Here is a 12,827-nt window from a genome sequence, read left to right as displayed (position 1 = left end):
TATAGACCTGAGATTCTACTAAGCAGCAGTTGAAGACATGATGGAGTTGGATGAGTCACCAAAGGAAATAATAAAGAAAGGTAGGAGAAGGTTGAAGAGAAAAATATATTATGATTACATACATTTAAGCATTTGAAATAAAGATAAAACCTATCAAAGGTGGTATCTACTTTAAAAATGGGATACCAGGGAAGTAAATTCACTGATCATGCTTTGTTATGACCTAACCCCAGTGGTCTTTGTGATTACAATCTTCTGATGCCAGAGAAGAACACTTGTTACCTGTTGGCTTTGGGCTTGCTCTGAGTTTGGTCAGTGGAACAATTTCTACTTGTTCAGGGTGCTCACTGACCGTTCTTCACACTAGAATGTTTTTCATGAACTTCAAAATACTGTCTTTTCCTTTTCATGTGCAAAAAACTAGTGTGTAATTCTGACTTTACATTAACATGTAAGGACCTTAAGAGCAAAGACTATGCCATATATAAATAAATAAATATATGTACTTTTCATATATTTATGATTTTTCTATAAGGTCTAACAAAGTGCCTAGCACATCAAATATTAACTTTAATTATTTGATAAATAATTAAACCCTAGATGTTTGGGTGATGGTGCTGGGGTTGAGGAGGATGGGCACCACTGATTCAGGTTTGCTTACTTCTTAGACATGAGTGTCCAGGGTCAACTGTCAATTAGTCCTACTGATCAATAGGAATTCCCCAACAATGTATTGCCTATATCTGAATTTATTAAACCCAGGTATAGACATGGCAACTACAGGAGACAAAAGTTGTGGATTAGGATGATAATTACACACAGCAACTTTACTAATAACTGGATTCCTATCCCCTTTCCTGCTGAAGGATCCATGAGAGAAGACAACAGGTCCTCTGCCCTGGATTTCATCCTCCTGGGAGTTAGTGGTCAGCAGGAACAGGAAGATTTCTTCTTCGTCCTCTTCCTGTTCATTTACCCCATCACGCTGATTGGAAATCTGCTCATCATCTTGGCCATCCGCTCTGACATTCGCCTTCATAACCCCATGTATTTTTTCCTTGCTAACCTCTCCTTTGTGGACATCTTCTTCTCCTCTGTAACCATCCCTAAGATGCTGGCCAACCATCTCTTGGGCACCAAAGCCATTTCCTTTGGGGGATGCCTAACACAGATGTGTTTCATGTTAACATTGGGTAACACAGACAGCTATATCCTGGCTGCAATGGCATATGATCGTGCGGTGGCCATCAGCCGCCCACTTCATTACACAACAATTATGAGCCAACGGTCTTGTGTCCTGCTAGTTGTTGGGTCTTGGGTAGTTGGAAATGCCAATGCCTTTCCCCATACTCTACTCACAGCTAGTCTGTCTTTTTGTGGCAACCAGGAAGTGGCCAACTTCTATTGTGACATTGCCTCTTTGCTCAAACTGTCCTGTTCTGACATCCACTTCAATGTGAAGATGATGTACCTAGGGGTTGGTGTTTTCTCTGTGCCGTTACTATGCATCATCATCTCCTATATTCGAGTCTTTTCCACAGTCTTACGTGTTCCATCCAAAAAGGGTGTGCTCAAAGCCTTCTCCACTTGTGGTTCCCACCTCACAGTTGTTTCTTTGTATTATGGGACAGTCATGGGCAAGTACTCCCACCCTCTGACTAGTTACAGCCTAAAGGATGCTGTGATAACTGTGATGTACATCGCAGTGACTCCAATGTTAAATCCTTTCATCTATAGTCTAAGAAATCGAGACATGAAGGCTGCCTTGGGGAAACTCTTCAGTAAGAGAATCTCCTCATAACCAGTGTGAGGTCATATTAGAGACCACAGTCACCAATTAGGAGGCACTTGAAAATCCATGTCCTTCCCCTCCAAGAAGCCACCTTTGATATCTCCAGTTAGAAAGTCTTTTCCGAAATCTTGTAACAATTTATGAGGCATCCTATTGAAATTTTTATCACTTTGTACATATTGTCCCTTGGCAGAGTGGCAGCACAAAACATTGGGTTTATGTCTCAGCTTTGTACTGACTATCAGAGTAGAGTTGAAAAAGACTGAGGCTCAGCTTCTACGTCTACATAGTAGGAAGAACAATATCTGCCCTCTCATTGTCATAAGGTGTAAGGATCACAACAATTCATGCTTTGAAGGCAGTAAATCACTACTGAAGTGTCATTTTTATTGGACTATTATGTTTTCACCCCTACTGTGCTTAAAAGCCTCTTAACACAGGAGCTGTCTTAATATATCAGTGTACCTTTCATAGTCTTGATCATCTGATGCTCAGATCTGAGGGGAACTGTCCAATAACTAGCATTGGTCTTCACCTAACTATATTATCCATACTTTCACTCCTGGGGAGTCTGAGTCCTCAAGTATTGCCTTTATTTTTCTGGTTGCTGTGTTTTCTATTAATCTTTGCTATTGGGTGAGGAAATACTAAGTTCACCCCAGACATAGCTTCAGACATAGTCTTCCTTGCCCCTCATTGTGTAGCAGCAACATAATTTCCTTGATAATTGGAATCTATCACTCTAGTCAGTAGTAAATTCCCTTTTTCTGAATGGCCCAGAGATATGTTACAGTTTGGTTGAATAATAGCAACATAATATTATTTATAAAAAGTAAATCCCAAAAGATTATTATTGACACCCTTTTCATAAGATAATAAACAGCTAAAATGACCCAAAAATGCACTTTTTATTGCAAAAATATACATAAATGCAATAAAAGTGCATTAAAATGAAAACAGTTTAAAGATGAGCATAAATTCAGAAAGAGAGGGAATTTAAGAGGGGAAACTAAGAGAATGGAGGTGGGGTAGCATGTCGTTAGTTTATATGCAACTGAACTTATTATGAGCTTAAAATGAACAGTTATAAATATAAAGTATTTTATGTACGCACCAAGGTAACTACAAAAGAAAAATTTATAGAAATTATACAACATAAAAACAGAAAGAAATCAAAAAATATCATTACTAAAAAATCAGCGAAACACAAAGACAGCAGAGTGCAAAAGACAGGCAAACGCCCTACAACACTAATAGAAAACAATTTAAAAATCGGCAATAGTTTTTCAATAATTCCTTTAAATGTAAATGGATTAAACTACCCAATCAAAATATATAGAATGTCTGAATGGATTAAAATAATAAGACCCACTTACTGAAGAAAATTTCTTTTTTCCATTGTATGTTTTTGCTCTTTTGTCAAAAATAATTTGCCCATATACATGTGGGTTTATTTCTGGACTCTCAATTTTGTTTCATTGGTCTGCATGTCTTTTTCTGCCAATACTATGCTGTTTTGATTACTGCTGCTTTGTAGTATAATTCAAAGTCAGAAAATGTGACTTAGCTTTCAACGTGCTGTCATGCACTCCATTATGCATGATTCTCGAACTTGTAAGAAAGGCCTCATAGGCTAGATGAGGAAAGGTTGCATATCTTCCTCAAAATCATCAGCTAGGGAGCAAGACAGGTGGTACAAAAGACCCGTTTTCCAGCATCAAGTATAAAATACTTTTCCATATCACCCCCAGACTCTCTCCCCTCTCTACCCAATCACACTGCATCTATAAGGTCATCTGACCACACAAATGCTCAGAGCCCATGGACGCTTACAGACTCAGAACAGTTTTTCTCAAAGTAGGATCAAAATCACTGGGAGATTGCTAAAAAGCGCTTAGTTTTAGAACAGAACTGTTTCAAGAAATGGGGCCAGAAATTCAGCCTTTTGTTTTAAAGCATCACAGGTGATTCTCATGTGTACCAAAGTGTGGAAGACGCTACCATGAGAGCTAGAAAGCAGAGGTATCAATTTCCGAAAGCAAAATTTCCTGATAATAAAGTAGCCTTTATTTTTTATTAAATTTATTTAGGTGACATTGGTTAATAAAATTATATAGGTTTTAAGTGTACAATTCAATAATACATCATATGTATATTACATTGTATGTTCAATAATACAACATATGTATATTTCATTGTGTATACAAAGACAGGTGCAATATCCACCTGTATTTGGTATAATGGATCAATTATTTAAAGTTTCTCATTTTTCTTAAAGAAAGTCTTCTGCATACAGGACCATTCATCGGATTATTTGGAATGATAATCTACTCTCAGATGTCTTAGTTTGTTCAAATGACTATTTTAATGTTTGCTCATTTTCAGGAGGCAAGTTTGGATTTACTACGGGTCTTTTTTCATGGGACGTGGATTAGAGCTTCCAATCATGAAATGCTAGTATATATCCAATATAGTTATAATATTAATTCTATGAAATGTAGGAGAAATAAATAATGAAAGAATGGAATTAAATGAGGGGAGAAATAAATTTTAGGTTGGAAAAGACCCTTTTTCAGATAAATCACTGAAGGAGAAACACCAATGAAAAGAGATTGATAAATTTTAAAAATTTTAATTAAAGAAAAATATTAAGACTAAAGGAAAAATATTGCAGGGTGAAAAATAAGATTATTCAAGAAGAAAAAATAGGTAATAAGTGATAACACTGACTTGGAGAAAGTTCCCCATCACATTGCTGAAGGAATAAAAATGATCAAATGAAAAAACTGAAAGTATGTTCACCAATATATTAAGAATGGTTAACAGAATTCGGTATGCTTTACTTTTTTTCATTTAAATTATTGTGTATTGCTTAAATTTCAAAATTAAATCACTGGAATTGTTTTAATTTTAAGCAACAGATGGCAATATAGTAAAAAAGAAAAAACTATTTTTGATTGGAAAAAGTATTCCACGGAAGGCATTTAAATTTTATATCTTAAGCAACTGAAGAAATTTCAACAAATTCAAAATATTAGAAATTGACAGTAAATGAATACAGGTTTAATATGCACTCTAATGTAAACCCAGTCATATCAAAATTGATAAGGATGGCATATAAAACAAGAAACCACAGATAAATCTCATTTATAAATACAACTACAAAAGTCTAAATCAACTATGCAAGCAAATCAAGTGCAAACTTTTGTGTTTATATCACAAAGGCAAGTGTGATTCAATATTAGAAGAACTATTAACATATTTTGACAGGCACAGGAAAAGTATTAGATTAAAAATGTAACAGCTGTACCCAATTTTAAAAATATTATTGGTATAATACAAAGAGAAAGATAGTTGCTAAATATACACAACCACTTCTGCTTAAATTCCTTTACCAGTCTTCGTTGCACATAGAATAAAATGTTTAAATCTCGACAAGGCTCACATGATCCGGTCACTACTTACTGCACAACCTCCTATGTCACTGATACACTCTTCACTCTAGCTGTACTGGCTCTCACTTAGTTCCTTGAACACAACAAGACCTGTCTCCCACCCTCAAGGTCCTTGCCACGATACAGCTCTCTTAACTGGGGAGCTCTTTGCCCAGTGTTTGACAAGACTGACTTATTTTGCCTTTCCTGCCTCAGCTAAAATTACACTAACATGTGAGCAGTTGTTCCCTAACTCTACATGGTAGAACTTGGTATAATTCATTTATGTCTCTTTTCTTTTTTTTTTTAATCTTTACCCCATAAACGTTGTTTTCAAGAAAATAAAAGATGTATTAAGATAGTTTAGATTTTACTATCTTTGAAATTTGTTTAGTAATATAAAAATATTGATTTACATTTTTGTCAAATAATAGACAATGAATATCCCTATGCTATTTATTGCATAATACAACCTTTTTCTGTCGATATAAAAGGTATCATAATTATCTATCCAACCCCACATGTACTTGGCTCTATTTCTAAATTTTCTGTCCTTTTCCGTTGATGTTTTCCTTCCAACATATGTGCTGTACTATTTTAAGTTTTTGATATTTGACAGAGCAAGTGTCTATTTCTTACTCAGCCAACATTTTTCTAGCTTACTTTCATGCTTATTTGTAGGTGAAATTTAGGTTAAAATTTTAAGCTTCAATATGATAAATTTTAGATAAATCCAAGAGAATATGCACCATTACAATAAATTTATCTTTCTATTTGGTATCAGAGTGTATCTATTATTAAATTTGTACATTATGCCTCACTAAAGATTTTGAATGTTCTGATTCTTGTTAACCTCTTAATGCACAGCTACGCTCGTTGAGAGTATGTATGGGATTATATTTTATCCTAATAACTGTTTACATTTTATAACAATAATAGCCAATATATTTTTACTACTCAACCAGAACAGATTTCCATGTTAATCATATTATTACTTAATATTATTCTCACCCATTTTGACATGAAGAACTCAACTATGAAAAGAGAATTCACAAGTGGCAAAACTCAGATTTGAATTCAAATGCTCTAATAATACAGCCTTAGTCACTGTATGAATGACATGCCTTACAGAGCACCATTAGTTTTGGGTCCACATATTGTGTGATTGTTGGTTTAATGCAAACCCCTTTTATTTCTAATGGCATTTTGGTTGATTATCTTAGATTTCACAGATAGATTATCATATGATAATTTTTCCTTTTTTTCTATATTTTAATTTACCCTTTCTTTGTTCATTTATATATAACCCATTTTACAATGTATATGCATATTTAAATATCATTGAAAATCCTTTGCAATATCATAACACAATATATTAATCTTGAAGCACTACAAGATCATTGTAAGAAGCTAGATTTTAAAATATAGGACATAGAAATAAGTCGTCTATATTCAGTATGCCAAATTAGAAGCTGCTGAAAGGATTAAAGTACATAAAAATCTTCTACATTCTGTTTTTGTTTGTTATTAGTTCATTTCTTATATAAAAAGAAATTATAAAATTAAGTCTAAGATATTTTTAATGCTAAGAAAACAGTTGATTTTGTTTATCTGAATGTCCTTATTCAATAGAGAGCACTCAGCAGATGCTTACTGATGTTGATGCTACAGATGACTGGGAAAATAGATGGAGACAACCAGAGTGGGGTCTCTGAGTTCCTGCTCCTGGGGCTCTCAGAGAATCCTGAGCAGCAGCGGGTACTGTTTTGGATGTTTCTGTCCATGTACCTGGTCACGGTTGTGGGAAATGTCTTCATCATCCTGGCCATCAGTTTTGATTCCCGCCTGCACACTCCTATGTACTTCTTCCTAGCCAACCTCTCTTTCACAGACCTCTTCTTTGTCACCAACACAATCCCCAAGATGCTGGTGAACCTTCAGTCCCAGAACAAAGCCATCTCTTACGTGGGATGTCTGACACAGCTATACTTTCTGGTCTCTTTGGTGACACAGGACAATCTAATCCTGGCCATGATGGCATATGACCGCTATGTGGCCATCTGCCGCCCCCTTCACTATGTCACAGCCATGAGCCCTGGGCTGTGTATGTTGTTCCTCACATCATGCTGGGCACTCTCTGTCCTCTATGGCCTCACTCTCACCCTCCTCATGTCCACGGTGACCTTCTGTGGGTCCCGGAAGATACGTTACATTTTCTGTGAGATGTATGTCCTTCTGAGGCTGGCCTGTTCCAACACCCAGAACATTCACATCGTGCTGATTGCCACAGGCTGCTTTATCTTCCTCACCCCCTGTGGGTTCATGATCACGTCCTATGTCCGGATTGTCAGAGCCATCCTCCGAATACCATCAACCTTTAGCAAGTACAAAGCCTTCTCCACCTGTGCCTCACATTTGGCTGTGGTCTCCCTCTTCTATGGAACACTTGGTATGGTGTATCTGCAGCCCCTCCAAACCTACTCCATGAAGGACTCTGTAGCCACAGTGATGTATGCTGTGGTCACCCCCATGATGAACCCTTTCATCTACAGTCTGAGGAACAAGGACATGAATGGGGCTTTGGGAAAACTACTTCTAGGGAAAGGCTTTCAGAGGTTGACGTGAGGGTAATATTGAAAAGAAGGCACTGAATGGACATTGGAAATTTCTTCTATCATGTGGGGTATACAGAAGTAGTGACTAGGACATAACTCCAGTTCCAAATGAGCTTATATATCTGTGCTAAAGAAAAACATGTATATGTATCCCATGTCTCCCAAATACAAAAGCCTTAGAAATAAGTAAGGTCACTCTAAACTAATACCAGAAGTTTATAGAATAAGATCCTTCAACTTCCCTAACTGCAATTCCACAATGACACCATATAAACATTTAAAAATGAACCCAGTTATGGCTTACAAGAGTCACTTGTGTTTTCTAGCACACGTTCACTCATGTTCCTGAGTCCTGGCCTTCTCTAGAGAGCCTGCTACCTTTAAGGCATTTGGAGAAAATACCATTAATATCTTTGATATAAAACTCTGCCAATAAAATTACCATTGCTTTAAAATGACCCAGAGTCCTTCGGAACTTGCTGCTCAGGCAGAGATGGCCTGAGGATCCCTCTCTTTTCTCTAGATTTGTCTTTGTCCCTCAGACCTCCAAAAAAACTGCCTCTTGGCTTTTTCCTGCACTTCTTTTCTCTGCATGAAATCAGATGTCATTCTTGGGAAGTATACCCTGCCCTTTAATTCTGTAGCTCCTCATGTCACATCTCTTCTACATGCAACAACTCCATCCAGTTTCTAAATAAAACTCCCAAGCATATCGACACACATTCATAAGCAGGAGTGGTGATAGAGACAGTAAAAGGGGAGGAGGTATTTATGAGATCTAATTTCTACTTAGGTTCAACCTGCCTTGGAGGAATGCAATGGATATAAAGTGAATAGTAACTGACGACATTAGTCACTGGGTTGCGAGGGGCAATCCTTTACAGATAAATCAGCACTGACGTAGACTTTGACAGGTAAAGTTGAATTCATTTCATATTCACTAAGTCAAACATCAATTGATTGAAAGAATTGATGAATGACTGAATACCCGTTAGGGACTTCAAACTGGATTCCAAACATGAATAAAAAGCTCACAATCTACTGAAGGAAATAGACAAAATTATAGTGAATGTAAATGAACCTACTTTATTGGTTAAAAGTCAATGTTTAACAGATTACTTTTTTTAAATAGAGATATATGTATTCAAATGACTCACCTTAAAATCACAAAAATACAAAAAAAATTAAATGTAGAAGAATAAAACAGGCATATTTGGAAAATAATTATCAAAAGAAAACTTAAGTCTCTGGAGAGAAGATCAGGTCTCTGCGTATGGGTCATTATGCCTTCTCTAATAAAATTACTTTTTGTGAAAGAGCGAGAGAGAGAGAAGGGAGGGAGGAAGGAAGGAAGGGAAGGAAGGAAGGAAGGAAAGACGGAAGCTGAAGGAAGGAATGAAAGGAATGAAGAAATACAGTTGGGAAGGAAGGAAGGGAAGAAGGAAGGAACGAAGGAAGAAAACTTAATATAGCTATATTAACATCAGATAAAAATAACTTCAAAACATATCCAAATGAGTTAGTTCAGCAAATAGCATAGGAGGTTCCAGTTATCGTCCTCTCACAGAAATACTAATTTAACATCTATTCATGCACAAGATTACCTTCATAAGAGCTTTGAGATTCAGATGCGAGTGTATAGCACCCCAGAGGAGGATAAAAAAAAGTAAAGATGCATTGAAAAGGGTGAGAAGAAGAGTTTCACTTTTCCACATACCTCTTTCCCAAACTGGTACAGATCTGAACAGAGAGAGCTCCTTTCAGTCCATGAGATTCCTCATGGGGGAAAGTGAATAAAGTGAGCTTTAGACTTTCCCAGGATTTCAGGACATTATCTAATAGGCCTGCTTGGTTCACAACTCACTGAGAACACAGGCAATGGGCATGGCCTGATTGCCTGGACGGAGATAAGAACAAAAAAAAAAGAGGCCGGGGTGCTCAACAACCAGCAAATGAATCAACAAACAGCCTACACCTCTGGTAGTAGGTTTATCCACAGATCCTGGCAGCAAGCATGCTAAACTGTGGCCCCTGGGAATAGTCTTGCCCATCTGCATATCCAGGCAACAGGCCCACCTGTTCATGGACCCCAGCATGATACTTGCCAGCCCACATTGCCCAGAACCATACCTCTCTACCTGTGACACCAGCACCCGACCTGCCCACCCATAGATGCCAGCATCAGAACCACTCATACATTGCCAACTGACCCATGAAGGATCTTCTGCCAGGGAGATCACTAAAGAGATTTTCCTGCCACAACCTAGGAGAAAGACTAGAAGTGGTGACTGTTTCTTCAAATGCACACACAATGAAAGGCTACAAGGATCACAAAGAATCAGGAAAATATGTCACCATAAAGAAACAAAGTAAAACTCCAGTACCAACCCTAAAGAAATGGAGATAGACTTCTGGTCAAGATAGCCAAGTAGGAAGATGCTGTGCTTGCAGCCTCTCAACCACATCAAAATTACAACTAAGCTACAGAACAAGGATCATTGAGAATCACCCAAAATCTAGCTGAACGGAAGTCCTATAACTAAAAACATATGGAAGAAGCCACATTGAGACTGGTAGGAGAGGCAGAGATGAAAACCAGGCTGGTCCCAATCCCATGTTACACGGTTAAAACTCGGGAGGGATATCTTGGCTCCTCTGGGAGGAGTAAGGGGTCCTGGCCCCACACCATGCTCCCCAGCCTAGGTTTCCAGTGCTGGGAAGAGAAGTCCCCAGAACTTCTGGTTGTGGAAACCAGCAGAGATTGTGGCTGAGTGAGACAGAGGGCAGTTGGAGTCCACACATGAGCTTACTACTGACAGATTCATTCACTCTGAGCTCCACTGCTGGGGAAGAAGCTTGAAAGGCACCAGGAACATACGGAGAGGAACTGGATTGTCTGACTTTAGGGAAAGAGCTGAAGGGCGGTTTTCTCCCAGACAAAAGTGCTGGCATTCTATCTTTGTTGTGTCCTCCCTGCTCCCAGGTGCAGATGCAGGCGGCCACCATATCTGAGTCTCCATCAACCTGGCTAACAATGGTGATTCCCTGGTGATTCCCTGAGACCAAGCACCACCCAACCCACAGGCCTAACCAAGCCTCTTCCAGTGGTTTTCCATACGAATGGTATCTTAGCTCATGCCATAAAAAAAAGAATGAAATATTGCCATCTGCAGCAACACAGAGGGACCTAGAGGATATCGTGCTGAGTGGAGTCAGACAAAGAAAGACAAATGTCATATGATTTCACTCACATGTGGACTCTATAGAACAAAATAAATAAACAAACAAAACAGAAACGAACTCATAGATACTGATGAGAACATTTTGGAGGTTGCCAGATGGGAGGAGGGTTGCAAGGATGGGTGAAAAAGGGGAAGAGATTAAGAAATACAAACTGGTAGTCACAAAATTGTCATGGGGATATAAAGGATAGCATAAGGAATATAGTCAATAATATTGTAATAACTATGTATGGTGTCAGTTGGGTATGAGATTTATCGGGGTGATTACTTTGTAAATTATATAGATGTCTAATCGACATGTCTAAGCTTCAAAAAAGATACACGAATGGCCAATAAGATCATGAAAATATGCTCAAAATCACCAATAATTAGGGAGATGCAAATCAAAACTACTGTAAGTCACTCCTTCATACCGATTAGGATGGTTGCTATCAAAAAAAAACAGAAAACAAGTTTTGGCAAAGATTGGAGTAATTGGAAGCCTGTGCACTGTTGGTGGGAATTTAAATGGTATAGCCATTGTGGAAAACAGTATGGAGATTCCTCAAAAAATTAAAAATAGTATTACCATATGTCACAGTAATTCCACTTCTGGGTATATACCCAAAATAACTGAAAGCAGGGTCTCAAAAAAATATTTGTATACCCATGTTTATAGCATTATTCATAATAGTTAAAATACAGAAGCAACTCAAGTGTCAAATGAATAAATGGATTATTAAAATGTGGTATAGTCACACAATGGAATATTATATAGCCTTTATAAGGAAGTAAATTCTGCAATATGCTGCAATATGGATAAATCTTGAGGACATTATGCTAAATGAAATAAGTCAGTCACAAAAGGACAAATACTGCGAGTCAACTTACATAAGGTACTTAAAATACTTAAAATCATATAGACAGAAAGTATGATGATTGCCAGGGGCTTGGGGGAGGGGAAAATTAATAGGTACAGAGCATCAGATTTACAAGAGGAAGAGTTATAAGAAAGGATGGTAGCGATGGCTGCATAACAATGTGAATATATTTATACCACTGAACTGTACACTTAAAAATGGTTAAGGTGGTCAATGTTATATGTATTTTAACATAATATAAAAGTTCATATGCAAATAAATAAATAAACAATTGCACAATTCTGTCATTATAGCATTAAAGCAATCATAGACAATATGTAAATGAGTGGAACCAGGCTGTGTTCAAATAAAATTTATTTACAAAACCAAATGGCAGGTAGATTTTACTCACAAAGTATAGCCTGTTGACCTGATTCAGAACAAACATACACAACTGTGAAATATTTAAAGCTTTCCTTGAAATCAATGAAGAAGCAAGAGCCATTTATCACCACATTTATTCAACATTGTACTGAAAGGCCTAGTTTGTGCTGCAAGACAAGAAATAAAAGGTATAAGGATTGGAAAGGAAGAAAAAAATGTCAGATTCACAAACCTGCATGTAAACATAAAAATTACAAAGGAATCTACAAACCAATGGGAATATTGGCATCCCTAGCAAGATCACCTGATATAAGATCAATATGCAAATATCTTTTGTGTTACTATATATGAGTAGTAAACAAGTAGGGAAAAAAAATCTTTAAAATGTCATCAATTACCATAGCATTTAAAAGCATCAAATATGTAATGAATCTAGAAAAGATGGAGAAGAACTCTACTGAAGACTACACAACGTTAATGAAATAAATCAAAGAAAAAAATGGAGAAACATACCAAATTCA

The 12,827-nt window shown here is 37.1% G+C and overlaps 2 protein-coding genes across 2 annotated transcripts; both read left to right on the top strand.

Moving 5' to 3' along the window:
* The first annotated feature begins 871 nt into the window (after positions 1-871).
* On the top strand, positions 872-1,801 carry LOC120621170 (olfactory receptor 1A1-like). Its single transcript, XM_039886527.1, has one exon. It carries the CDS (start codon positions 872-874, stop codon positions 1,799-1,801), a length of 930 nt encoding a protein of 309 aa, XP_039742461.1.
* Positions 1,802-2,809: 1,008 nt separating this feature from the next.
* On the top strand, positions 2,810-7,851 carry LOC120621187 (olfactory receptor 1D2-like). The gene is made up of 2 exons (XM_039886542.1): positions 2,810-2,815; positions 6,859-7,851. Exons 1-2 carry the CDS (start codon positions 2,810-2,812, stop codon positions 7,849-7,851), a joined length of 999 nt encoding a protein of 332 aa, XP_039742476.1.
* Positions 7,852-12,827: the final 4,976 nt, after the last annotated feature.

The sequence above is a fragment of the Pteropus medius genome, unplaced genomic scaffold (genome assembly GCF_902729225.1).
Source record: "Pteropus medius unplaced genomic scaffold, Ma_sr-lr_union100, whole genome shotgun sequence".
Taxonomy (NCBI): Eukaryota; Metazoa; Chordata; class Mammalia; order Chiroptera; family Pteropodidae; genus Pteropus; species Pteropus medius.
The sequence above is the reverse complement of the archived record's forward strand: the minus strand, read 5'-3'. Positions and strand labels throughout refer to the sequence as shown.

What these genes read in the sequence shown, in the direction of transcription:
- LOC120621170 (XM_039886527.1), top strand. Translation starts at nt 872, where the DNA reads ATGAGAGAAGACAACAGGTCCTCTGCCCTGGATTTCATCCTCCTGGGA.